At 37.4% G+C, this 27296-nt stretch overlaps 3 protein-coding genes across 5 annotated transcripts; 2 read left to right on the forward strand and 1 right to left on the reverse strand.

Annotated features, from left to right (window-relative positions):
* Positions 1-3339: 3339 nt before the first annotated feature.
* Positions 3340-9268, reverse strand: zfpl1 (zinc finger protein-like 1). Of its 3 annotated transcripts, none has more exons than XM_026921865.3 (8): positions 9110-9268; positions 8706-8822; positions 8481-8592; positions 7860-8053; positions 7573-7645; positions 7235-7429; positions 5944-6067; positions 3340-4869 (listed from the first exon to the last, which is right to left on the reverse strand). In XM_026921865.3, exons 2-8 carry the CDS (start codon positions 8805-8807, stop codon positions 4683-4685), a joined length of 987 nt encoding a protein of 328 aa, XP_026777666.3. In that variant the 5' UTR covers positions 8808-8822; positions 9110-9268; the 3' UTR covers positions 3340-4682. The 3 variants fall into 3 exon arrangements, with proteins under 3 accessions (XP_026777666.3, XP_026777664.3, XP_026777665.3); XM_026921863.3 differs by having other exon boundaries at positions 7848-8053; XM_026921864.3 differs by having other exon boundaries at positions 7848-8053; positions 8706-8859; positions 9110-9256.
* Positions 9269-9815: 547 nt separating this feature from the next.
* Positions 9816-14932, forward strand: cdca5 (cell division cycle associated 5). Its single transcript, XM_026922292.3, has 5 exons — positions 9816-10078; positions 11680-11759; positions 11890-11952; positions 12207-12701; positions 13342-14932. Exons 1-5 carry the CDS (start codon positions 10012-10014, stop codon positions 13420-13422), a joined length of 786 nt encoding a protein of 261 aa, XP_026778093.3. The 5' UTR covers positions 9816-10011; the 3' UTR covers positions 13423-14932.
* Positions 14933-21280: 6348 nt separating this feature from the next.
* On the forward strand, positions 21281-26859 carry si:dkey-273o13.3 (uncharacterized). The gene is made up of 5 exons (XM_034300890.2): positions 21281-21407; positions 21560-21721; positions 21891-21957; positions 22218-22325; positions 23210-26859. Coding segments are annotated over exons 1-5 (1146 nt in total). The 5' UTR covers positions 21281-21405; the 3' UTR covers positions 24017-26859.
* The last annotated feature ends 437 nt before the right edge of the window (positions 26860-27296 follow it).

Here is a 27296-nt window from a genome sequence, read left to right on the forward strand (position 1 = left end):
CTCTGGATAACTTGACTCCTTTCTGCTTTCAAATTTTGACTTGTATTTATTTTTAAAAGAATAATTCACTGCCATGCTGTAAGTGGTTTTCACTTGATGGGAATTCTCATGTCACTTTAGAACTACTGTATATTTGTTTAGTGGTAGGAAGAATTTCTCTGATCTCTACTTTAGGTTTGTACATTTCCAGCCATGACCTTGAAACTCCTTACTCAGTGACTACATTTAGATGCAAATCAGTATTCTGAATCAGAATTTAGCACTATTCTAATTATTGAGTCATGTAAATGCTGCAGTCTGATTTCCTGATTAAGACAATATTCTGATTCCCACCCCTGGAATATGCCTGTGTTTATAAATTTCTTGCATGTAAACTCCTTATTCAGGAAATCCACTGAAAGGTGATTATGTGCATGCTCAGTCCACAAAGAATTGTGGGTGATAGCAGATGTTTAGCTTAACAGATGCTTACCCTTTCCTTTGAGTCAGCATAGTCGGGCATTTTTGATTGTGAGAAGTGTTAAGAGTTCTAATTAAATTAGTGTGGAAAAAGTATTAACAAAATCTAACTGAGCATTCTCTATAACCAGTGGCAGCATCTTGAATATCCTGATAATAGTGGGAAAGGAAAAGCATGTGTGCAAAACAACCATGTATACAGGAATATTCTGATGCTTGTATGCATATAAACATTGTATGCAGAATATGGCTGCAACCTGAATATAGACCTTAAATGGAATTGGAGGTAAATGAACAAGGTATTTCATATTTTAACAATCATGTTTATGAAGTTTTATGATTCACAAATTTTACCAGTAAGTGAATTTTACCCAAGTGTCAATTTAGAGTTTTAACCAATGTTATAAAGTACAATAAAACTGAAGTTTAATAGGCTGTGGACTGTGTTTAGCCATTATACATCAAACATTGCCCAGAATGGTGAATGGGTTTCCTTCCTGTATTTGCATTTTTCCTGGCAAAACCTTTTTTTCTGGTGGTGTGAATCGAGAATCCCTGCTCTCCAGCAACAATGTTTCACAGTCAGGGATGCGTTTAATAGGAAAAACACCATCAGTACATATTTAATTTACAAACTATTCAAAGAAATTTGGCACACAAATGTACCTTTACTCTTCAATTATTTCAAGCTATGCTTTCAATCACTATTCAATCAGTAAGGCTATTAAGGATAGTGCACCTTGATCAGTCGAGTGGCTTATGTGTCCAACGACTGCAGGATTTGCGTGCTGGCCATCTTGCATACGTGTAATTAACAGCAAGTATAAATCAGGAGGGATCACACTATAAATAATAACACAAACCCTTTAAACATTTTTCTGCAGTAGAGTAGGAATAGAAATTGTTTGACTATGCCAGATATGGTTTATCCTTGCCATTTTCTGTGTTCTAGGACGTTTCCTATTGTACAATTGCAAGCTGCTGGGCATTTCAAGTAATTTTGTAGTGGAGTACTCAAACATAAACTGCATCTGCACATCTGCCTGAGTAAGATTATATAACTATATTAATTGCTCCCGTTAGGGGTCACCACAGCGGATCGTTGGTCCGCATATTTGATTTGGCACAATTTTTATGCCGGATGCCCTTCCTGACACAACCCTCCCCAGTTTTATCTGGGGTTGGGACTGGTACTGGAAGTGCACTGTCATGTGCGACCTCAGTGGCTGGGGTCGGTTCCCTGGCTGGGAATTAAATCCGGGCCGTGGCGGTGATTTCCCTGAGGCCTAACCACTAGTCCTCCAGGGACCCATATAATTATATTAGTTCTATCATAATAATTATATAATTATTTCACATTATATGATCATTTAACAATTAATTTTATTTAACAGCATGACAATAGCCCTGTGCATACAGAGAGGTCCATAATGACAGGGTTTGCCAAGGTTGGAGTGGAAGAACTCGAGTGGTCTGCACAGAGCCCTCACCTCAACCCCACTGAAGACTTCTGGGATGAACGGGAATGCTGACTGCATCCCAGAGTTACTTTTTAAAGAGAGCATGTAATAAGAAATACCATTCATAACTAATCAAAAAATATAAAAATATCACAGTCTCCATAATTTGTATTTTATATATATATATATATATATGTTCTATTTGGCCATTTTTCTTAATTCAAACTTTTATACTAGACTCTATCATATGGCTCACGTGTAATATTGAGACACATAGTACTTCAATTTGACCTTAGCTGTGAGGTATTTATACCAGCTTGGTAAGCTTTCTGTCATAATTGTCTTTAAAATGTTTGAATTTGTATGAGCTTTCTTATCCTTTTGTAGTTCTGAACATGTAGTTGCAGTTACAGGCTCCTTGTGATCACATGTACCAAACACATGAATAATGATCCTACTTCAATGCCTATCCCAGTTCCCGGTAAAGAGTCCAGATCCACCATATCCCTCACCTACTAAAGATGAATAAATAAAAGAACGGATTGCCTACTCCTCGTCCCAGTAAATGGTTGTGTCATGGAGACGTGTTAGATTTTCATGTATGATCTTCTCTAAATCAAAGTGAAAAGTAGGCATTCACAGTGACACAGATGACTGAATCCCTTCAGTCAGTGTTGGTGAAACAAAAAAAAAATGAACAGGATATTTTATAAAGTTCATAATTTAATAGAGAGTTTGACACAAACAGCAAAATCCTGTTAGCTCAGAATCACTTGTCTATCAGAGATGAATACTGTACAAACACGTCCTCTCTCCCAAACTCGAGTGACTACTAAAAAGGTCATATTGTACAGTGTCTATCATCATATATGTAGATTCTTTTAAAGCGAAGAGAGCCAGGAACAGAGAAACCTGACTGGGGGGGAAGGAAAAGTGCAACCAAGATGTAGTGACGGCAATATAAGAGATTTCCATCAGATGTACAGCAATGCTTTACATTTAGGTTCCTTTACCTCAAATTATTTACTGCATTAGTTAACATACCACCATATCCTCGAGTATGATCGGTCAGAAGTGTTGATTAATTTTCTCTAACAGCAGCTCCAGCTGTAATTCAAATCACAAGTTTATAGTAAAGCTTAAAATCATCTAAAACTAATAATAAATGGATAACAAAAGTTATATAGCAAAGAAAAACTTCTAATCATCGATGTGGTGAAGTTTCTGTAAGGAGAAGTTTATTTAACGTTTATGGAAGGAGTCTCCAGCGTCAGTGCTTTGTAAAAGTCAGTAAGTTTTCCGCTACAGGAAAATCTTCGGGGCTTTCTGGTTTCTCGGTAACATAAGCTGCATTTTTTTCTTATTACCTTTAAGACAGAGGAATAAAAAGCGGGTGGCGAGGGAGACGACTGCTATAATGTAAGTGATCACAGGAACTAACTCATCTTATGGATGTTCCACAACATTAAATCCAACTAGCATGATGTGTCATTCATTAACAAATTAATTGTAATGAATGAATTGGAATTGCTGGCAAATTGCTGTGGTATAAGAGGAATAAAACACTTGAAGTTATTGGTTATAGTGTGTTATTGGAGTGTTATTATCAGTGTAACAACAACAGCATCCCCGCCCCAATGTATTATTCCTTACATAACGAACCATAATACACCTGCACTGACTGTTTTATTCAATCCATGACTAAAAATCCACAGAAATGATCAAAAATTAAATTACAACATCCTCCTAAAGTTCTCTGGGAGTATTAAAACTATACACTTTTTCAGTTAACAACCGCAAACATTCATTACTAATTCGTGTTGTTTATTATGGGCTTTAATTTTACTCATTGATGATATGTACATTGATTAATGCAGGTGTTATTTAGCTTTTTTGGTTTGTTAAAAAAAAAAACATCAATTGACTATATAAAAGTGTCATGTTTTCTTTGTGTTAACTAACACGTTAAATAACGTCAGTTAAGCGAACCTTAATGTAAAGCGTGATCAGATACACGAACAAAAATCAAAGAGCAAAAACCAAATGATCTTCAGTTTAAAGACCAGTTCTACTGACTGTTTTCAGATTAAAACCGGAATCTGAAAATACGTTACAGAATAAACAATATATTTTGGAATATACAGATTGAACATGTGGACAGATTGGACAATGGTGAGCCAGGTTATTATTTAGTCAGAACATGGCTCTGTGCCATTTTAACCCAAATGTCATTCAAAAATATGGCATGAACCATATTAATGATTGTACACACACACACACACACACACACACACACCGTTATCTCACTGCAATGTCTCACTCATTTCTATTTGGAGCTGCAAAGGACAGCTTTGGTATCCAATACCATGGAATTGCAACTGCAAATGCTTAAATTCTAACCTTTTTTTTTTTTAAATTAAACTATGCAAATTAGGCATATTGCTTTCTCAGAATGTTCTCTCCTTCCTACCAAAAACACACATATCCAATTACTGCATTCACATAAACACTGCAAAGTGTTAAATACGGTCTAATTTTCAGAGTGCCTTCCAGATGTTAATTCAAAGACAACTTTGAATTAAATAGCAAACAGAAGACTTTTGCAACTGGTCAAATGAAGGAGGAGATTTTTCAATAGGAAGAAAAGTGACTGGCTTATCATCATTCCCACAATGATAACAGGCATTTACGCATTGGTCCCGGCCCTCAGGACAGTCACACTGCACTTCCTGCTCGTTTTCTTCTACAGGAGCTGCACTCTGTTCACATGTTGCCCACTCTGATATTGGGGTTGAACATGGGGTCCAGGTTGGGGTCTTCGTCAGCAGAAGCCCGGCCCAGCTTGGCCATGATGATGATGAGGGTAAAGAAGCCGATCACTCCCAGGAGCATGAGCATGAAGATTCTCTGCTTTAGTGTGAATGTCCTTCTCTTAGGGCCCAAGCGGTTCCTGGCAGGAAAAACAAAAAAAATAACCATAGATAATACACAGAAACTGAGGTGGCTTAAACGGACACTAAAACCAAAACAAAATATGTAAAATATGTAAGCACTGAGATATCTGATGTAAATATGCCTCCTCGTGTCTAGAGACAGATGTCTCTAGAACAAGATTTCCCGGTTTGAATACTGGGAAAACCTGCTTCTGAAGACACATCCTGAAGGTGGAAGTAAATAAGGCCTACATCCACCTCAGGGTGAATACTTGGGAGTTTCACAACCAGCACAATTACACTAATAACTAGGCTTGTGTGACATAACTGTTTTATCGTCTCTCCACAATACTACACTGTCAGTGATTTTAATTTCAACTATACTAAATTACCAAATATGGCAATCTTTTTGCATAGAAGCTCCACAATTTAAAATTGTACAGGAAATTGTACACTACTACGAGTTATCGTTCAAACAATTCAGAAAAGCACAGTCTTTTTCTCCCCAATTTTTTAATCCCCAAATATTTATAAGAGAAAAGACATAAGCTTGACTATCTCTCTCTCTCTCTCTCTCATATATATATATATATATATATATATAAAAAATGTGTGTGTGTATGTGTATATTATATATACACACATACACATTATAATTTCATACAGTGATCACAATGCTACCAGTTATGGACATAAATACCCATATAACAGGCATGAAACTCTATGGGATTTCTGTAGAGTGTGGTGGAAATGAATGATCCATGCATTTGAACTTCAATTATCATGTTGAATACGAACAAATTTATTCTTAAACATTTTCGGGAGCATTTACACAAGAAATTTGGTATTCATGAAAATCCAGAAAAACTGTAGACTCCTACGAGAGCTGTTGAGTTTCTGATACTTTTACACAACTTCACTAAATAATTGATAAATAATGCTCAGTGTGCATCTCTGTATACAACATTACTGCATGCCCAACTATCACTGTATGAAATTATGAAAGTAGGTATGAACACAGACGCCCAGTTACAGAGTTACAAAACAAACAAACAAAAAACAAAGCTAAGCTGAAGTGTGAAGAAACTCACTTTAGGATCTGTGCAAACCAGCTGAGTGCTGGCCTTCGCCGGTACTTATCGTCATCGAAGTCGATTTGGGTGTCCGAAGTGTGGCCTGATTCTCGTGTGTCGTACACCTTTCTAGGTGAAGAAGCTGAGGAAAAAAAAAACCCAAAAAAAACCCCACACATTTCACATTTCAGTAAGTAATAAAGATCACATACACACTCACAACTATGTTCAGCATGATAGCAACAGACATTTTACACAAGCATGCCAGAAGTTTTATATATATACTCTGGAGTCCATTTTCTCTGCTGCACAAACTGAACTTTTGGCATCACAAACATGCATCAGCTTTGTGGCTGCTCCAGTAACTCATCACTGAAACTACACCTCATACCATTTACACAACGGAAATCAGTAGGGTCTGTCCACTTAGTCAATGAGTTGTGAAATTTATTATTTATTACTCAAACACAATTCATTCAATTAATTTATATGACTTGTTATTTCTGAGACAGTAAACGTATTGTCACAAAAACACAAAGAACTAGAGATGAATGATGTAAATAAAAGAGTATATTGTAGTGATGCAAAACTGAAATTCGGCAAACTCTGGTCTAAATACAAAAACAAAGAGCTCTGTGTATAATAATAATAAATTATTATACATTAGATAAATCATTTGTTAAAATAGCTTTTTGTACTACAAAAAAATGTAATAATTTACTTTGTCTACACTTCTGAAAGATGAAAACCATTAATTAAATAATGGTTAATTGAAAATCTATAAGGTAATAAAAAAACCTCACCTCATTATTACTGAGCTGACATCAAAAGATAAAATATAAATCTATTATAAAATGTGTCATGCTTTTGTATCCTGGTCCAAATTTTCAGCCACCTTTCTTTTTTTTTTTTGGCCAATATTTTTGTATAGTATTATTATTATTATTATTATTATATTGCTAAATATTTGTAATAGGAATATGTCTTTTCAAATATTACGACAAGGTGGTGAATCTGTAACGGGGCCTACTTTAGTTAGACCAAAATTATTATTAGATATATTTTTGTGATCTGGATATAATGTATAGCTTCCATCAAATTTTGAAACAGGGCAAAAGGAAATTCAGATAGATTGTAATTTCATATATATTATTAAATAACAAGAATAACCTGAATCAGTTTTGTATGTGTTTTTAATACACAATAAAATAGAAACAGCTCTCAGACTGTTTCTAATTAATCCAAATGGGCTTAAACATCCAGCTGCCCATCTTACTGTCATTAATGTTAAATACAGAGCTTTCCATACCTTTGTTGATGACGATAGTGTCCGGTGCAGTGGCTGTGATCATGTCGATGACGGAGTGCTCCTGTACCCCCAATCCTCCGTTATTGTGTACGCTGTGGCTGTGCCCCAAGTCCTGATGGGAACATGCCAGAGTGGCTGTCGGCTCTGGGGCATAAGAGAGTGACGGGGCAGAAATGGACGACTCAGCAGAAGGTGCTGGGAATCAGAGGAACAAGATGTTAATATACAGTACAAACAAAGAGAACGAAGAAGGAGCAGAACCGAACCTTCAGTATATGGTACACACGCCTAGAGGAACTGATTTTTATGATTTTTATGAAACAGTAGGCTGGACTCACCATCAAAGGTCCAGTCTGTATAATCAGTCACATCGTGTGTTGTGCTTTCTTCAACCTCAGGCTGGTCTTCGACCTGAAGATTGGAAACTCATTTAAAAGCAGCGGCAAGGAGGAACAGAAACTTCTTGCGTTAAATTATCATTTCATTACAATACTCCCATTTTAGTTTAGTCGGTGTGTTCTGATCAGACGTTACTGTTTATTCTTAAACAGTATCTTTAAATGCCAGTCTACTTTTCCATACACCTTTACTATAAAGACGCATCATGACTCACCCTACTACTCACCAGCGGAAGGCCCAGTCCTGCTCGTGCCCAGTTCACTGAGGACAGTTGCGTTCTCAGCATGTCGGCCACAGGGCTGGCGAGGTTGGTGGGTGGAAAAACAGGTCCCTGGCATGTCGGGCACTGGTAACCCGCTGGCGCTGTATACAGGGGCAGGCGTGATGCCAGTTCATTCAAGCAGGACCAGTGGAAAAGATCTGAGACGGAAAGAAAAGGATCAGCCACCTGACACAAAAGTCTAGCCATCATTTCAAAAGGGCTTGTTTAGATTTCTATTTCACAACCCGCTAACTATCAGATAATCACTTTGTTTTTGACTGGTCCTCACAGTTTTGATTTGTATTTTTTTTTTTATTTTCAATACAATACTGATATCAGTGGTTTTCTTATAGGCATAATTAATACAATTTTGTGCCTTCTGTTCTGTTCAGATAAAAATGACCCATTCTGAAGTCGTACTAAAATCTGAGCAATATTAGATGACCAAACAACTAATAAGCAACTTTTCCACTGTGTGCTTGACAGGGAAAATAAAAGTGAAAATGAGTGGACTGGACAGTAAACAGAGAATAAAAGATGATGGCAAGGACGATCAGTATATATATATAAATTGTTATTCCTCACCATAGCACACTAATCTCACAGTGTCCTGGGAATTTAGAGGCTGTTTACACAGACTGCAGTTAGGATTGTAATCACTGTCCTGGAGCCACTGCAGGTAGGATTGCACAATACACTGCACAAGACAGAAGCAAAACAGTAATAATCAATACAAAGGAGTTGCTTTGTAGTTCATACCTGATCTAAGGAGAAATATTGGAAGAATCTACTTGAAATTAAATGACTAACCTTGCTGTGATTGGACACTAGGCAGTGTTCACACACATTGACACGATGCTCGAAGCAGAACAGGTTCGTCACCTTCCTCTTCGGACACTTACACAGACCCATGGTCTGCCTGTCAAACTGCGCATAAACACACCCGTGTTGCCACCCAAAACAACTAAATGTTCAGTGATTTAAGATGACATAATAAGTACAGACAGACTGCTAGAAAATCTCTAGCAATCCCAAACGACACTGTTGTTAAATACTGATACTTAAAAGCAACCTAATGTGATGTAGCGATATAATACAACAGCTAGCAGCTCTGCTAGCTATCTGTGATAGCTAGTAGCTAGCTATATTTAAACTACACATTTCCACACAAACTGTCAGACATTTAGCCAGCAAAATAAACCCTCCTTACTTACAGGGAATTCAGGAAATCACCACAAGTCAATCTTCTCTCTACTGTGTAAAGTGTGCCAACCTAGCTATTTATCTTCATATTTGAGCAACATTTTCTTCCGGAAAGGATTTTCTTTGCCACGTCTCTTCCGCTATAGTCGCACAGTAATGACGTCACATATTGACATTTTCACGTCAAACTTGAAAAACACCGCCCTCTGTCGAGAAGGACCGTAAAATAAATAAATGTTTACAACTCAGTGCCTGTGTATTGTGGATTAAATTGAAATGACAAATCTTACTCACATTTCTTCGACATTGTATTTGAAATTTGAATTAACTAAAAAAATGAAAGAGTAGGTAAATAGTTGTAGATTCATATATGATAAGTTTAATAATTAAAAACAAATCGAATAATAGCTAAATAATAGCTAAATTTCTTATACATAAGTGCAAATTCTTACATTTAAAGTAATATGTTATGATTTACTTCTTTTAAAAGGGGAGATGATGTATTACATTGATACAATAAGCCCTGCTTAAAACAACAAGCAATTAAAACTGTCATTTGTTTAGATTTTTTTTTGTGTAAATTTGTATACAAGAGTAAAGATATACGGGTTTGTTTGATCTGTTAATTCTACTTGGTGAGATTAATTTAAAATAAATAAAAAATAAAATAAAATGAATAAGTTAAATAATTGTAGCCCCGCCCCTTGTTCCGCCATTTTGGTTAAGGCGGGCAATTTTGAAACATTGTCGGGTGTTGAACTGAACTTAGCGCTCACGGCTAACATAATTACTACTAATTAACCCGAATTAAGATAATATTGTCTATCTTTAGAGTTTAAGTGATTATTAGACCGTTTGTTTTAGTGAATGTCGAAGTAACTACTTAGTTACACGGATTTATTTGCTTTGCAAGATGAGTAGCAGAACAGCGCGAGCAGCGTCCACTGGACACACGAGCAAAAACAACAACCAGAGCAGAAGTAAGTAGAACATTTACTAGTTCTGTGGAACTAAAAAGTCAGAATGAATACTAGTTTAGGTAGTTAGCTCGCATTTTGAGCAAACCTACCACGTTATCGAGCTCAAATAGTCCCTGTTGCCATTTTCAAGAAGCTAAGCTAACGCTAGCTAGACTGCAGTTTTAATACTATGTGTGCCTTTTTTCCAAAAAACATCATAAAAGGATAAAATGTAGATAAACAATCTACAATACCAACAAAAATGTACCGTGTAGTACCAATTTCAACTAATTATTATGTAGTGACAGCAATATTGTTTATGTTTTTAGCTCAGTGCAAAAGTTTGTACTCCCTCGGGTCCTGGGTGCAAAAATAAATTCAAAATCTAAATATTCTCAAGAGTTCTCTGAGAAGTTCACATCCCTCTTAATGCGCCTCATTTCATATGCCTCATTATGTTGTATAGTCATTTTCCATGATACATTTATTACAATACATTACAATCATTTGGCAGATGCTTTCATCCAAAGCTACTTACATCTGAGCTGAGCAGCTGAAGGTTAAGGGTCTTGCTCAAGAGCCCAAAAAGGGCAGCTTGGCAGCACTGGGATTCAAACTCACAACCTTCTGAGAAGTTATCCAAAACCCTAACCACTGCGTAATTTAAAACAGTCCACATGATTGAGTTAAGGTTTATTTACAGCACAGGTTCCCAACTCTGGTCCTGGTAAACCCCCTGACCTTCACATTTTAGGGCTTTCCCTGCTCCTACACACACACACACACACACACACACACACACACACTTCAACTCAAGAAGAGCTGTTGATTGGCTAAATTAGCTTTTTTGGGAAAACAATAAAATGTGCAGGACAGAGGGTTCATGAAGACTGCGGTTGGGAACCTGGGATTTACAGCATCAGAAGTTAAAAAGGACTCAAGCTGTTAAACAGCTTTAAGCTGTGAGGAGTCAGGAATCAGGAAATTCACATGACCTGATTTTACAGAGCTGACATATAAAAATGATAATTCAGAAATGAGTTCTGAAGTGTGGATGCAAAGCATGACCAAAGAGTGAAAGGAAATTACCAAGGAAATGTCAAAACAAAATCCAAAACAAAGGGCAGGAGACCTGAAAAATTCCACGTTTAGTTTTGAATGCTTCCCTTTCAGTATCTTTACATGCACTTTGGCCATTTTTGCTAATTGTGATAATGAAGGAAAGGCTTCAAGACCTAACACACTTCTGTGCACTTAACTGTATCTTGGTTTTGTATTTGGAAATGAATTGTTAGAAAATGTATCTATGCAAAATGTAGCTAAAAATAAAAGAATATATAATGCAGCGTTATTGGCACTTTTATAGGTGGAATCATTACAACAAATAAAACTAAAAGTGTTTACAACAAGGCAAGTGTAACATAAAAAGTTGCTGACATCAAGCAAAAGTTTCTTAATTGCAATCAGAAGAGTAAAAACAGACTCGCATTAAAAAAATACAAAAGGAGCGCTCTGGTTTTAAATATTGACTGTGAAAGTTATAGTTTGTTAATTTTACATGTGTTTTGCCCCAAATCTACTCTCATCCTCTTCAATGAGTAAATCCGATTTTTGATTTGTAGAGTCAGATGGAGGCAGCCCACCACGCAGGAGATCAGCACGCCTGTCCGCGAATGAAGAAAATATACCTCCTAAAGCTGAGGTGAGAAATGGCCATCAGTGTTGGAGACGAGAGGAAATTTGATTGCATACATTTTGTGTGTGAAAATTCTCCACTCTGTTGTGGACACTTTGCTTTGGACACTCATATCTGTTACTGTTTTATCCCCAAGGCTCCATGTGTGCCTGTCAAACGATCGATCACTGTGAGGAAGATTGCACCAAGGAAAACCCAGGTGAATATATTAAAAAAAAAAAAAAAAAAAAAAAAAAAAAAAAACATATACATACACACAGTGTATATGTATGTGTGTGTATACATATATATAATATATACACATGTATGTATGCATGTATATGTATATAGAGTGTGTGTGTGTGTGTATATACACATATACATACACACACTGTATATCTGTATACAGATATAGAAATGACTTTGTTGCTCCTGCAAATGTTTGATTAATTTTGCTCTGTAACCTTTTCACAGGCCACATCTGAGCCTAATAAAGAAAATGTGGAGAAAAGAGTATCTGGTGAAGCGAGAAAAAGGTCCAAGGTCTCAAGTCCACCCCAAGCCGAGACGACTGTGTCCAAACCCGTGATCCTCTCTCCCATCCAGGCCTCTGCGTCCCCCTCTCCCCATACAGGACAACCAGAGCAGGACCCTGTGTGGTCCCACAAAGTACGGCGCTCCTACAGCCGCTTAAGCGTGGGAGACCGCTCGTTTGAGAGCCCCAAGCCTCAGTCTGCCTCGTCCCCCACCCGCAGAGAGACTCTGTTCGGGTTCGAGAGACTCCAGACCCCAGAGGTGATCCGTAAAACCGATGTGTCCAGAGGAGCTTCTTCTTCCATGTGCGTCGGATCCTTCAACCTCTCGGCAGCTGACGACAGTGTTGCTAACACTCCAGAGCCCGATCTGAACATTCCTGGGGTTTGTCTGGTGAAGAAGAACGCACGGAGGAAGAGGGTTCAACAGATAAAGGTGAGGGAAGGACAGAAGTGGACAGTACTTAAGTAATTGTCCTTTAGTATTCTTAGTAGTAGTTAGTATACATTAGTATTAATTGTATATTAGTATTCTTGAGTCTCATTTTATGGGATGTACCTGAATGTACTTTACCTATAGAATATTCAAAACATTTCCATGAAAAAAAAAAAAAACAGTTTTTTTCGATACATTTTCATTCTTCAAGTCTCATCATGATCATAACTTTTACAGAAATAAAGTTCGACAGCAAATTTGCGTGCTTAGTCAAACACAAAGCCCTCCATCCTGAAGATTTCCTGTGTTTTGATAACTTAGTTACAGCTTTACCTCCGACTGTTACAAAGCGCTGACACTGGAGACTCCTTCCATAAATGCTAAATAAATATCTCCTTACAGAAAGCTTCACCATATCAATGATTGAACAAATGTTAAAAGCTGTTTACCACCATATGAGTCCTGGTCTAAGGTGTTGCTATAGAAAAAAATATCATCTTAAAACAAGTGCATTAACATAAACCAATGATTTGCCTTGCATAAGCCCTCTGACTAATCAAACATTCAACATTGTTCTATAGCGCTAGCCTAATGTTCATGCTTTTGATTTTATTCTGCCTCTGTTTATTCTCCTCTTAAGATGTCAGAACTGGACATTCTAGCTGCAAAGATGAATGCTGAGTTTGAGGAGGCGGAGTGCTTTGAGCTGGTGGTGGAGTGACATGCAGGAGCAGCTACAGAGACATTTCATACCCAAGGGACCAGTGAACTGAGACACAATCCTGCTTCAGCGTGAATTGCTTCTGTATAAGAGTTCATAACTGAGGACAGATCAAGCAAAGTTGTTGATTAAAGATCTGGAAAAATGGAATAAGCCATTACGTTTGAGAATAATTTTGCTCTGTAATATGTTTTAGTGTTTCTCTTTCCTTTAAATGTCAATAGAGCAGGTCAGACTATATTATTTGACCCAAGTTTTAAATCTTCTGATGTCAAAACGGACATAAGCAGTGCTACCTGATTTCTACTGTCATTGTTTATTTTGTTTTTCTGTGTATTGTCTGATTGTGTAGAAGCGCTAGTTCTGCTCATTCACGTCATTAGGACATGAAACTTGGTTACTTATTTTTTTTTTTTTTTTTTAGATGTTCTCCCAATGCCTAATGTTGTATTCAACTAACTAAACCATCCAGCAGAATAACTCATTTTGATTGCTGATTTTACTTATTGTTCACTGTTGTCTTTATAATGCGCATTATATTCAGCTGTTCGCTCTATCAGACTTAGTCATTTCAAAGCATATGGAAAATTTATCGCTATAATTAGCAGCTCAAAATGACAGCCTGAATTCAATGAGATTGTTTTGTTGATGTTCTTTTTTTTTTTATATACAAGGGTTAGTCAAATGAAAACCTTAAAAGTGAGACCTAAATTAGAGAAACAGTCTGTTTTTTACTTGAGGCATCCAGGCATTCGTTATGGGCTGGAACACTTGCACTGAACGAAATGTAGATGATGTAGAAAAATTATACTCTTTGGTGACACCTATTTGCAATTACCAATGCAAAGTAAAAAAGGTTTTCAACTGACTCAGCCTTGTGTATGTATGAAGCTCTGATGTATGTTCACTGACCACTTTATTAGGAACACTTGTACACCTACTCATTCATGCACTGATCAAATCATCCTATCATGTGGCTGAAACTGAATCTGAATCTGCCGTTGTAGCCCATCCACCACAAGGTTTGACGTGTTGTGCATTCTGAAATGCTTTTCTGTTCACCATAGCTGTAAAGAGTTGTTATTTCCATTCCCACAGGCTTCCTGTCAGCTCGAACCAGTCTGGGCATTCTCTGACCTCTTTCATCAAGTTGTTTCCACCCACAGAACTGCAGCTCACTGGATGTTATTTTGTTTTTTGCACCATTCTGTGTAAAGTGTATATACTGTTGTATCTGAATAATTTTGTGCATTGTGCTGCCACATGACCAGCTAATTGGATAATTGGATGAATGAGCAGGTATACAGATGTACCTAATAAAGCTTGAAGGTAATAAGACAAAAACAAATCGCAGCTAGTCATGTTACCGCGAAGCTAGAGTGCGAAGTCCTCATTCCCATGGTAGAAAACTTACTGACCGTTACAAAGCAGCCACACTGGAGACTCCTTCCATAATAGTGAAAAAAACATCTCCAGAATCAAACAACCAATTAAAAATAATAATAAATAATCTGTTGTGGTTTGTTATTGAAATAGCTACAGCTTTAACCTTTTGATAAAGAAAATGATATCACAATAACAATATATTGCCACTCATTCCAATATAACCAATGAAAGTGAATTTTAAAAAGAGATGTAGAATTTACTTCAAGAAAATTTGTATTCAGGTTTTTTCTTGTTAAAGTAATCAGACTTTAAATTGTGTTTCTCCAGCAAAGCCAGAAAGAAAGAAATGTCCTTCTTACAAATACATAATAGGAATAATAGGAAAAGGACTGACATAAACATGTTATTTTGTCCATATCTACATTGACAGTTCATGCTGTAGGTTTGTTTGTGTCCTTCCATTCTCTTTGCTGCAGGGTAACATCACTGTCCTGCTGTCATTGATTATCCAGGAAGGATGTGCTGTATTACACAGTTGACCATTGATTGGTTTGTAGGGGACTAAAAGAGAAATGGAAGCTGAGAACCCAATATTAGAACAACTCGCTGCAGCTGTAATGGAAACATTTGTGAGAAAAGCTGTTCTTATAATGATTTTAATTTTTAGATTAAAATTAGCTTTAATCCAATCTACTTGAAAGGGTCACATTTTCTAGAAAATATTCCTTATGTACTGCATATCTTGGCTACGGAAGCCCTGACCCACAAAAAATATTGAATTACTATGTTATTTCTTAATAATGTTATCTCATTATTTTGACTTCAACAATCCACAATGTATTAATATTGGCATATAATACTTATTCCATATGCATCTTCCCCACATAGTAAGTAAGCTAGACATTGCTTTATTGGAATTTATTTGACACATTGTACATCTAATGACTGATAATTCATTCAAATGCGTTCAATTATAGTATATCAAATTCACATGGTCAAAATGGCCACTATGACTTTTATTTATTTATCAATATTTTTTAACATTAATATTTTTTTCCACAAGGGGGTTCAGGGCTTCTGTACTTGGCATGATCATTGCCTTGCAAGTATATACATGTAAAACTCAGTTTTTAATATTCATTTAATGTGAATCGTTTTTGTCTTGTTTTTTTGGTCAGATTCTTTTGCTGTTTCAATTTATTATCTTGGATGTCATTCAGTAAAATATGTAGTGAAATGTTCACAGATGAATAAATATCTGTTGACGAAAATGCATTGCGTCATTGCCGTAATTCAAATTGATTCCCAATGATTCCATCTACTGTATAATTCAACATCCTCTTACAGCTGAAAGTCAATAATGACCTATACAAACCAGCTACACACCACTTACTACAGTGCAATCCAACACCCAGAACAAACCAGCTGGAATAAATACAAATATGACTTGTTACATCTTTACAGTTGGTGATATTTCATTTCACATATTATACATTCATATAATGATGTATATATAGTGACATAAATACCATACAGGTAGTTAACTGATCCCAAAATTTCAGTTAAAAGTGTGACACGTGTAGTGTTGCTAAAGCTGGTTGATTTTGCCAGGGGCAGTTGGCTTAGTCGAGCAGGAATTATTGACATCGGCATGGGCTTGTATTGAAAAAATCACAGACAGGAAAGCGGAGGGGTGGGGTTATAGATCAGTGCTGATAGAAAAGTTGTGATGATAGACGTTTTTTCTCACTCGTCGTGAACCTCATAACTATGCTGCATTGTCAGGATTAGCTCACCGTGGCAGAATGTATCATCATTCTTATATTTACCTATTTTTTTTTTAACCACTTTATTCCATGGTTAAGGTAAGTCTATTGCTTTTTCTCAACAATGATATTCTGGATGCAGTTTATTGGTTTTCCTTTATTAATGTTATTAACATTGAAAAGAAATATTCAAGATTTTATCTGTATGTGAGAATGTAAAAATACTTACTGATTGTTACAAAGAGCTGACACTGGAGACTCCTTCCATAAATGCTAAATAAACGTCTCCTTACAGAGACTTCACCATATTATAAATTTTTATTTGATAAATAACTTTTTATCTGTTTATTATTAGCCTTAGATTATGTACATCGTCCACCATACAAGTCCCGGTGAATTAGTTGTTACTATAGAAATGATATACTATAGACAATGTATTCGAATGAGTTCATTAATATAAACCTATCATTTGAATTACAGCCGGCACTAGAGAATTAAACACAACCTTCTGACCAACTAGGCTAATTAAGACTTAGAGGACTGACAGTTGGTGGAACTGTCAGAACATGAGACACAGCATCAATCAGGGAACAGACCAGAACAATGGCCAATTTACAAACACATCATCATCATAAGTCATCTCATCATCAACATCAACACTGTCATGGATCCCACCTGACTGAGAGGTATGAAGATCTCTGACAAGAAGCATATGATTTTTGTGACTAATGCTACTTACAATAGGGGAGTGGTTTGAGCCTATACCACAGAAATAAATGTGACAATTGTCACATAATGTGCTAAATGTAACAAATATGTACAAAGAGATGACTGGCATAATGGTGCAGAAGGTAATGTTGGTGCCCTGTGGTGCGCTGGTGTTCTGTCCAGGGTGTTTTCTGGGATAGGCTCCAGATTCACCCTGACCCTGGATAAGCAGTTTAGAACAATTTATGATGTAATAGAAAAATGCGCTTTCATAACATAATAATATATAATACGAATATTATAAAACTTTTTGAATAATTTATTTGATTGTTTTGGTCATTCACAGCCATAATGCATCAAAGCGCAAAAATATTGACCATCACCTTCCTCATAGTGTCCAACGATATGATACCCATGAGCATGCTAATAGCCACCTTCACCACAATCCCCACCATCATCACCATAATAAGCAACGTAAGAAACACCACAGAAGCAGTAAGAAGGTCCATCAAAGAACATCAACTATCTCATCAAATGGGTCCATGTCATCTGCTGGTTCTTCCTCCTTCTCATCATCAACATCATCCTCATGTTCTTCATCTTCAGGTTCATTGTCCTCCTCGTCCTCCAATACTTCTGCTTCCTCTTCTTCTAATTCTTCATCTTCCTCCTCTTTCAGTTCTTCCTCTTTCTCATCTTCTTCATCTAGATCATCCTCTTGGTCTTCTGAAAGCAGTTTGGAAAATGCCAAATTTGCTTCTAAGTTCAAGAAAGGCGTTCGCCGTCCACAACATTCTCAGTCCTGCACTGACATCTCCAGGCGAATAAGAGCATTTGAGGAAGATGAAGAAGATACTGTGCCCTTGTTGAATGAGGATGGCCATGTCAACAAGTCTGCAAGTCTAAAAAAGTACTCGTTGAAGAGAAGGTGTAAAGATACTACCATGGGGCCAGAGTCATCCCAGATGCTATCTAGAAAAAGCACCCTAAAAAAGAAAAAGGGTCAGACTGAAATCTTTCGAAAGGCAAAGTCAATGGAGGTGCTACCAATGCAGAACAAACAGTCTGGTGAAGGAGAATTAGATGAAAAAGAAATTGAGAGGAGGAAGGAGGAAGCAAGAAAGAACATTATGAAGGAAAAAATTAAGTTTTCTGCCTTTCTAAATGAGATCACCAGGCAGGTAATAAGTCCCTCCAAGCTACAGACTCTTGGGGTAACAGATGCCCACAGGGCTATAAGCCCTTCCAAGTCTCAAAATTCAGAGGTCAAAGGAAACAAGAAACCGAAACATTCTTCCAAACGGTCTGGAAGTACCAACTCTGTGTCATCTAGTGCAACATCCAACACCAGAAAGCATTCCTCTGCAAGTAAGAAGTCTGGTCAACCTTACCATTCCAACAAGACTTCCAATTTAATCGATCACCATCATCATCACCGCCACCAGCACAAAACCGCACATAGGAATCCCAAGCATCTTAACCATAGTGTGAACAGACACACTAGCAATAAAACTGGATCATCTAAGAGCCATTTGACAAGGTCAGAACTTGGCCATAAGGCACACAAAATACAACAAGCTCAGTCCAGTAGTCATTTAACAAATGAGGCTGTCATGGATACAAAAAGGAATACACAGAGAACCCACTCTCTCTCACCAATCCCTCATCACCATTACAATCATGATCTCTCCCATGGGGGTGATCACCATACTTCATCAACACGCCCTCATTCTCCATCCCATCACCTCCATCATAGAACTTACCAAAGCCTAGATCATCATTCTTTGCATACCAAAAGTCATCATTTCCATTTGGATTCTCATCGCTATCATTCACCCTCTCTATCACACCACCATCAACAAAAAACGCATCATCATGTTCCACATTCGGAAACTCACCATCGCCATCATTCCCATTCAGAATCTCATAACAACCATCATGGTGATGACCGCAGTCCATCTTCATATAAACATTCTCCATCCTCTGAAACTGACCATCATCCCCATTCAGAATCTCACCACCATGTTCCATCTTATCCATTGTACCATCACTGTCACAGTGACCAAAGACACTCATCCCCAGGAAATAATTTTCTACATTTAAAAAGTCAAGTTTATTCCCATCCAGCACCAAATCATCATTCACCCTCTCCGTCACATCAACACCATCATAGTGATGGTGATCACCGAAGTCCATCCCCACATCAGTATTGTTTACACTCAAAAAATTATGATAATTCCCATTCAGAATCTCTTCACCATTCACCTTCACGTCACGCCCAGCATAATGATGGTAATCACAGAAGCTCATCCCCTTCTGCATCACAACATCATCATCGTGGAGAGCAGAGAAGCCCATCCCCACAATATAATTCCTCAGTCTTAAAAAATCAAGACCATTTAGAATCTCACCAAAATCGTTCACCTTCTCCATTGCACCACCTTCAAGACCACAAACATCCACCTCTACATTATTATACTTTGCAGTCAAAATCTCATGGTCTCCATTCCCATTCAGAACCTCATTATTGTGATTCTTATTCTGGATCACATCATTCCTCCCTTCCAGATATTCAATACCATTCCTCTCACGCTGAATCCTCTCATCCTCACCATCATTCCACCAATAAAGATTCCCACCAGTACCTCACCTCTCCCCCTATTTCCCATTATGATAATTCACTCCACTCTTCTTCTGAACTTGATCAGAATTTGCATCATGATTCCTCTCCTCACCAATTTCATGACCAGCATCACTCCTCTTATCCTGATGTTCATCATCATCATTCCCATCACCCTTCTGATGACCATCATCATCACTCTTATCCGGATGTTCACACCCATTCTGAGGGTGGTCTAAAGAGTCCCACTAATCATGAATCTGGCAGACAATCTAATAGTGTTTACACAGACAGACATCACCAACACTCTTCTTATTTAGACCATCATCTTCACCATCACCATCAATCTCATTCTGGGGATCCAAAAACTCCAACACTCAACAGACATCACCATAATCCAGATGGTCATTATTCTCATCACCACCCTCACAACCTACCCCACTCTGTAGGGCACCATCAGAATTCCCATCCAGAATCCCACAATAGTACACACTCTGAATCTTATCACCACCATGATCATCTCCAGGCCCCCCATTATCATTCCCATTCTGAAGCCAAACTTCAAGCCCACAAAGAGTCTGACCACCAGCATCACCATAATAGTCCAGAGCCCCACAAAGATTCACACCACCGTGGTGAACAAATTCATGACCGTTCTCACCAAAACCACAAACACCCAGAATTTCCTAACCATCCCAATTTAGAATCCCCCTACCATCATTTGCATACTGAATCCCAACAGCATCCTAAACATTCTGATCAGACTTCAGCAACACACCGGCCTTCCCATTCTGAATTTCAGAAGTCTTCACACCCTGAACGTCACAAGATGCCTTCCCATATGGAATCCCATCATCATCACCATCACCACAAACATCCAGAATCCCATCATAATTCTCATCCAAAATCTCTCCATCATAGTTCTCATACTGAGATGAATCTTCAGTATAGTGCTCTAAAAAAATCCCACCATCATCATGAGCATCCAGAATCCTATAGCCATTCCCATTCCCACCATTCCCAAGTGGAAACCCAGCATCATTCTGATGTTAAATCAGATCACAATTGTCCAGAATCTTACCATCACCATTTCCACAACAAGGAAAATCACCATCATGGTGGTGATCCCAGTCCTCTTCGCCACTCTCCAGTTGGCGAGAAGGCCACTTCCCCTTGTTCTACCAAGTCAGATTCTTCCAGAAACACAGGAAGTCCTATTAGCCATGATGATCAGTCAATGACCTACAAGGAAACAGCCTTGAATGTCAAAGTAAGAAGTTCAGTATAACATTCAATTCTGCAATGAATAACCTGTTTTGTATTTGATATAGGAATTGCATAATTTAGCTGTAAAATGCTCTCATATATTAAGCTCCAATGTTTAACTAGGCTATCAACAAATTATTATACAATTATGATTGTTCATTAATTCTCGAGTGTAGCTTTTGAAATGGATTCCCTTTTAATTTTGCACAGGAAAAAGGCTCTGAATATGAGAGGATCATGTGAGTTTAATTATAAATTATCTCACAGACAAAAAACACATCATAATACCTCCATCTTTTTTAAACATATTATTATATCCTTGTATCAGAAATGTTGTTCCTCTAGCTACCCATGACCTCCCCATTTTTCATTCTTATCCTTCACCACCCAGGATCCTACAGGAACAGAATGAAGACCTGCATAACACTTTGCGGCAAACAGTGGTGCGTATGGAGTGCTTAGGAGCTGAATTTATCACTGAACATCATCAATTGGAATCAGAGCTACATAGGACTCGTGTGGAACTAAGCAGCATGATGGACAAGTTCATGAGGTCCGGGCAAATTTATAGTGAAATTAACAGATTATCCTTAATTGATTTTACCTTCTAAAATTGTTAAATGTTATTTCTATGAAAAAATATCTGCAACTGTAGCATGCTATTAAGAGCCAAAACATCCTTTTAAATGTAGTTTTCTGTTATATCTGTTCATCTTTTTTAGACTTCAGGCTAATTATTCTGCCATTCAGCAGACTGATGATTTCCAGGAGGGTGAAACACACTGTATGGTAAGGCACAGCATTTGATTTAAAATAGGAATGAACTTCCTTTTTCAAGTCTAAATGAACTTAACTGAATGTTCGGATTGTATTTTTAAAAATTTCAAGACTATTTTTATAATGTAAGTTCATTTTTCCGAGGCCACGAGTTACCAGTCTATTGCAATGGCCCAGGATGAACAAGTTAGTTTTGTTTTTTAAAAAATGTCTTTTTTAAATCCTATATTCACTGTTTTTGTTCTTTTCACTTTTCCCTTTGCCTTATTGAGGATGAACGTATGGATGCTGATCGTGAGAAACTGAACCAGCAGATCTCAGAACTGACAAAACAGCTGTCAGCTGCCAAGACAACCATTCAGAGCCTGGAGACAATTAATGTGAGAGCTTGATGACAGGAAGATGTTAGATATTGTCTCAAACGTCGCAGGCTGAATAGAAGGGGAAATTATGGAGGAGTATATAAACATAGCTTTTTTTTTTATTCTTACTCATTTATTTTTTTAGCTCCCTGATTTTATAACTACCCTGCAGACAGAAAGTTAAGAAATTCATAACAAGTTACATGACTCATATGTACAGTTACAAAGGTTAAGCTACATATGTTAAGGTTAGGGTCAGCTTAGTGTTTGTGCCTTATTGACCATGTTCCTGTGTATGAATTTGTCTTGAGATCAATCAGCATCATAATCAATGACCATTTTAATTATTTTTTGGCAGAAGAACACATTGTAACATGGGCTGTGCTGCATCCCTCTCCCCAGCGTGGCTTAATTAAGTTGCCTAACTTTAGCAAGCTAGCTAAAAGACACTGTGGAGAGAGGGTTATTATCTAATGTAACGTTATCTAATCTATTTTGTTATCCAGTCCACTTTGTGTTCTCTGTGTCTTTTAACTAGCTAGACAGAATTAGCTGCCTAGCTACCATTAGTTCTTTATGAAACTCAGTTTCTTGACAGGGGTATTCAATCTTATCTGCAAAAGACTGGTGTGGTTGCAGGTTTTCATTCCAATCAAGCAGGAGCCACACCTAACTGCACCTGTTTAATCAGTTAATCTTAGCATTCAACAGACTATCTGGTGTGGCTTCTGCATGGTTGGAATGAAAACCTGCACCATCACTGGCCCTTCCTTAATAAGATTAGACACCCCTTTTCATAATAAGCATTAGCAGAGCCAATTTATTTGTATAGCACATTTTATAATATTGACTGATATGTTCTAGGGCTGGATTATCTTTCTTTCCTCTTCCTTTTCCCACAGGTGACATCAATGCTCCAGGAAGCACTTGTAAAGCATTTTAAATCAGATGATCCCATCAAGCCATTCAAGCCAGCTGTTGCACCTCCTCCATTTCAATTTATGGACAGTGACCATTATAACAAAGGCTCAGTAGCTGGAGATGAGCAATCATTGGGTCCTGTCCCAGAAGAGGATGAATCTGATTGGTCAGAAATGGGTGAGGAGGCAAAGCACTATGCCTTGAGTAGTTTGGAAGGAGGTCAACATGGTTGTACAGGCTTTTCACCATGGCATCAGGAGCAGGGTCGTTGGGTAAAGTCGGATCAGTACAGAAGGGGAGATGGAGACACAGAGAGTGAATCAGGAGGGGAAGAAATGGCCTACACCCAGCGCCTACAGATACCCCACCTTCAGTTCAGCATACACCCAGAGACCTTACCAGTGCCTGTGTCCAGCTTGAAACAGCATCTGGATGGCCCTGTAGGAAAGGAATACCATATTCACACTGGACGCCAACTAAGCTCTCCTATTCGCATCCTGTCTGCTAGCTTGGAGGGCATCAACTCCACCGACCTGCAGCAGCTTGAGCATCATGGCCAATTAAAATGCACCAAAGGTAAGATGGACTTCCACCATCCACAACAGGGTGCTGTTGAAGATTGGACTGAAGATGAGCTTACTCATAACTGGAAGAAGGCAAACAAGCAACACACTGGAGATGGAGAGAAAGGGGCAGGAAGCAGTGGCTCGGAGCCAATGGCTAATCTGGAGTCAGCACAGAAGATGCTTAACCACTTCATACAGGAGGGAGAGAAGACAAAACTATGAAACCTAAACTTAATGTATTAACCTAATAATTAATAATTAATTTAAACACTGAGCAAATGTGAATGTGAATTAGAATAGTAGATATATTTATAAATGGTTTATATGAGGTCCCGTTACAAATTAAGCGGTTTTTAAAGAAAGCCATGAAAGTCTGATCAAGGCAGATATCTGTGAATGAGATGTTAATGCTAGCCAAAAAAATTAATAATATAAACTACAGGTATGGATGGCATAACAAAAACAAAAGTATTTGGTCCAAGTGCAGGTTTATTGAAGTAAATGGGATCAGAGATGATAATCGATAGAAAAGCCAAGGTCAAAGCCACATAATGACATGAACACTGCAAAAAATCCAAAGGAGCAAGCCAAACACAGGAACATGAAAACAATCCAAGATTCCAAATACCAAGACATCCAATATGTGAAATAAATGACTCAGAATTGCAAACAGCAATGATGGCAAGACTTCGCAAAGTATAAGTGGAAAGCTAGAGTCTTTATAGTGTCAGTGAATGAGGAAGTAATTGCAAACAGGTGTGCTAGGTAAACCCGGTGGTGTGGTGTGGAATTGTCAGATGAGACCATGAAAGATATTGTATGATGGTTAATTGACTTGTTCCCCCCCTGTCTGGCCAATTATTCTAAGGAATAATTAATTCCCTAGAATCTCTGTTGGATCCCCTGTGTACTGTGGGACTTTGGATCCCTTAGGGAAGGGGTATTCAACTAAAATTCATAAAAGTCCAGTTCCTTAAAATTACTTTCTGGATCTGGTCTGACTAAACAACTAATGGTTACTTTTTAATGTTTAACCATTACTGATTTATTTATGCTATAAATAAGACAAAACATGTTTTGACTAGCAGCACAGAAAACACGCAATGCCATCAGTTCACTAGACCAGCTAGAGTAGCTAAAATGACCACTGTAGCTAGTCCATGATCTCAGGACCTGCATTCAGCTAAATAATTTACATAAATACATGTGATTGGATAAGCCACAATAGATAGATCTGTTACAGAAGCGGAGCTGGTTCATGTTTAGAAAACTGGAGTTGCTGAACTACAGCCAGTTTTTATATACGTTTATCTGCTCTGATATTTTTTCATGTACTCCGTTCTGTCCTCTGATATACTTTTCTTGGTCTGTTTACCAGATGATGACCACTGCCCTCTTATAACTAACCCCACCCATTACAGTTACCACTAAAATCTGATCTAAGCATACCCTCTAATGACCAGACAATAAATACTGCATAATTATATTTCAATATTCAAGAATTATAAATATGTAGCTACTGTGTTTAGGTTATTAACTAATGAGGTAGCTCTAAGCACTCCGTCTGCTGCTCAGAACCACACAAGTTTTGAGTTTGACTTCTGAGTCTGAGTTGTGAGTTAGACTTCTCTATTCACAGTCAAGGATATGTCCACGGGTGACTGGTAGCCCTGCTGAGGTAGATGCTTTGATAACTTCTAAAGGCAACATCAAACAGAAGTGTGGCACTTTGATTTCACTTGGGTACTAGACATGGTTGCCCTTAGAAAGCCCTCTTTAACAGCACACACACATGTAGACTGAGTAGAAATCCCAAAAAATCTTTGGTATGAATCTCACGCACTGTTTTTTTTTTTATCTCGGAGAGAAATTTATCAGACATCAGAAGCTGATTTACATTCAACAACTGTTTAGGGCTTTAGAAACAGCTTAAAGCAATGGACTTGAATTACTTAGTATGAACTGTATATTATATATAATATTTGTAGCTCTTAATGTAATAATTTATTCCCATTTGTCATTCTAGGCTCTTGGCACAATGAATGAGATGTAATAGAGAAATAAATATGTAACATTTGGTGTTCATTCAGGTTATTACTTGATCTTGTGTAAAGGTTACTTGAAAATAGATGTGGATGCCTCTACCCATTGAGTATTTACTTTTATGTTGTTGTATAGCGAAAATCATATAGCGAAAATCATGTAGCCTATTAATGCTTATTTGTTTGATTTCTCCATCAGTGTTTTGATTTCTCTAACATATGTACTGCGTTCTCAAGTTTATAATTTCTTTCAATGTCGAATTAACACTGGTTTATAGAATTCAAGTGTATGTTTGTACATCAGTGTGATTCCTCAGTCTGTGTTGAATTCACCTTCAAAGTAGTGACATTATCTGTATTATTCCTGTTCAATAATATATCTAATGTATATAGTGAACCTGTGCCCACTGTAGCCTCAGATTTCTGTTCATGGCTGACAGGAATGGAACTTCTGCTGTTGGAGCTCATCCACAACAGCATTTGATGTATTGTTCATTCTGAGATGCTTTTCTGTTCACCATGGTTGTAAAGAGTGATTATTTAAGTCACTGCAGCTTTTCTGTCAGCTGGAACAGCCTGGCCATTCTCTCTCGTCAACAAGTCATTTCCACCTACAGAACTGCCGCTCATGGGATGTTTTTTGTTTTTTGCATCAATCTATGTAAACTCTAGAGACTGTTGTGTGAGAAAATCCCAGGAGATCAACGGTTTCTGAAATTTTTAAACCAGCCAGTCTGGCACGAAAAAAACATACCACAGACAAAGTCACTGAAATCCCCTTTATAATGTTTAATGTGAACATTCATCATGTTTATGCATTGTTAAAAAAAAAATCTTATACACATTTCATGTTGTATACAGTGTTATAATTGCATTTCTCCAGCTAGTGAAATATTTCATAGCATAACATACATATATAAGAAAGGATTTACATTCAACATAATTATGCTATTTATTTACTCAAATTTACACATTTATCCATGTATTATATAATTTATTCCTTTATATTGATTTGTCTTCTGTGTACAGCTTAGCACACAATATAGTATGTTATCTAAATTAATTTTCCACTGTAATGTCTTGTCTTCAATAAAAGCAGTGAGATAAATGATAGAAGTAAAACTTGCACCTGAGACTCATTTTGTACACCCAGCTAAACAGTTAAATCATATTTCTCAGTAACTACTGTACTATGAATTATTCTATAATAACAGTGACAAAAGTAGGAAATTATGAATTCACCCGATGGGTCCATTGAGTTCTAACAGTATCAGAAATACATTTTAACATGAAGGTTGTATATAGGAATAAAACAAATGTTTACTTAGTTTTATTTTGTAATTATATTACTTAGTCAAAGACACACTCCTCACCTCTTTTATTAAGGTGAGAATTCTTATGCCTACTGATGCCAAAGGCCGATTCCAAAGAAAAATATAAATATTGGCTACATGTTAAAA

This window comes from Pangasianodon hypophthalmus, chromosome 27 (assembly GCF_027358585.1).
Source record: "Pangasianodon hypophthalmus isolate fPanHyp1 chromosome 27, fPanHyp1.pri, whole genome shotgun sequence".
Classification (NCBI taxonomy): Eukaryota; Metazoa; Chordata; class Actinopteri; order Siluriformes; family Pangasiidae; genus Pangasianodon; species Pangasianodon hypophthalmus.

Coding starts and splice junctions, on each gene's coding strand:
- cdca5 (XM_026922292.3), top strand. CDS start 10,012: ATGAGTAGCAGAACAGCGCGAGCAGCGTCCACTGGACACACGAGCAAA. Junction 11,953..12,206: donor TTGCACCAAGGAAAACCCAG/GTGAATATATTA, acceptor ACCTTTTCACAG/GCCACATCTGAGCCTAATAA. Junction 12,702..13,341: donor AGAGGGTTCAACAGATAAAG/GTGAGGGAAGGA, acceptor TCTCCTCTTAAG/ATGTCAGAACTGGACATTCT.
- si:dkey-273o13.3 (XM_034300890.2), top strand. Junction 21,958..22,217: donor AGGGTGAAACACACTGTATG/GTAAGGCACAGC, acceptor TGCCTTATTGAG/GATGAACGTATGGATGCTGA. Junction 22,326..23,209: donor AGAGCCTGGAGACAATTAAT/GTGAGAGCTTGA, acceptor CTTTTCCCACAG/GTGACATCAATGCTCCAGGA.
- zfpl1 (XM_026921863.3), bottom strand. CDS start 8,807: ATGGGTCTGTGTAAGTGTCCGAAGAGGAAGGTGACGAACCTGTTCTGC. Junction 8,593..8,705: donor TAGTGTCCAATCACAGCAAG/GTTAGTCATTTA, acceptor TGTCTTGTGCAG/TGTATTGTGCAATCCTACCT. Junction 8,054..8,480: donor TGTGAGATTAGTGTGCTATG/GTGAGGAATAAC, acceptor TTTCCGTCTCAG/ATCTTTTCCACTGGTCCTGC.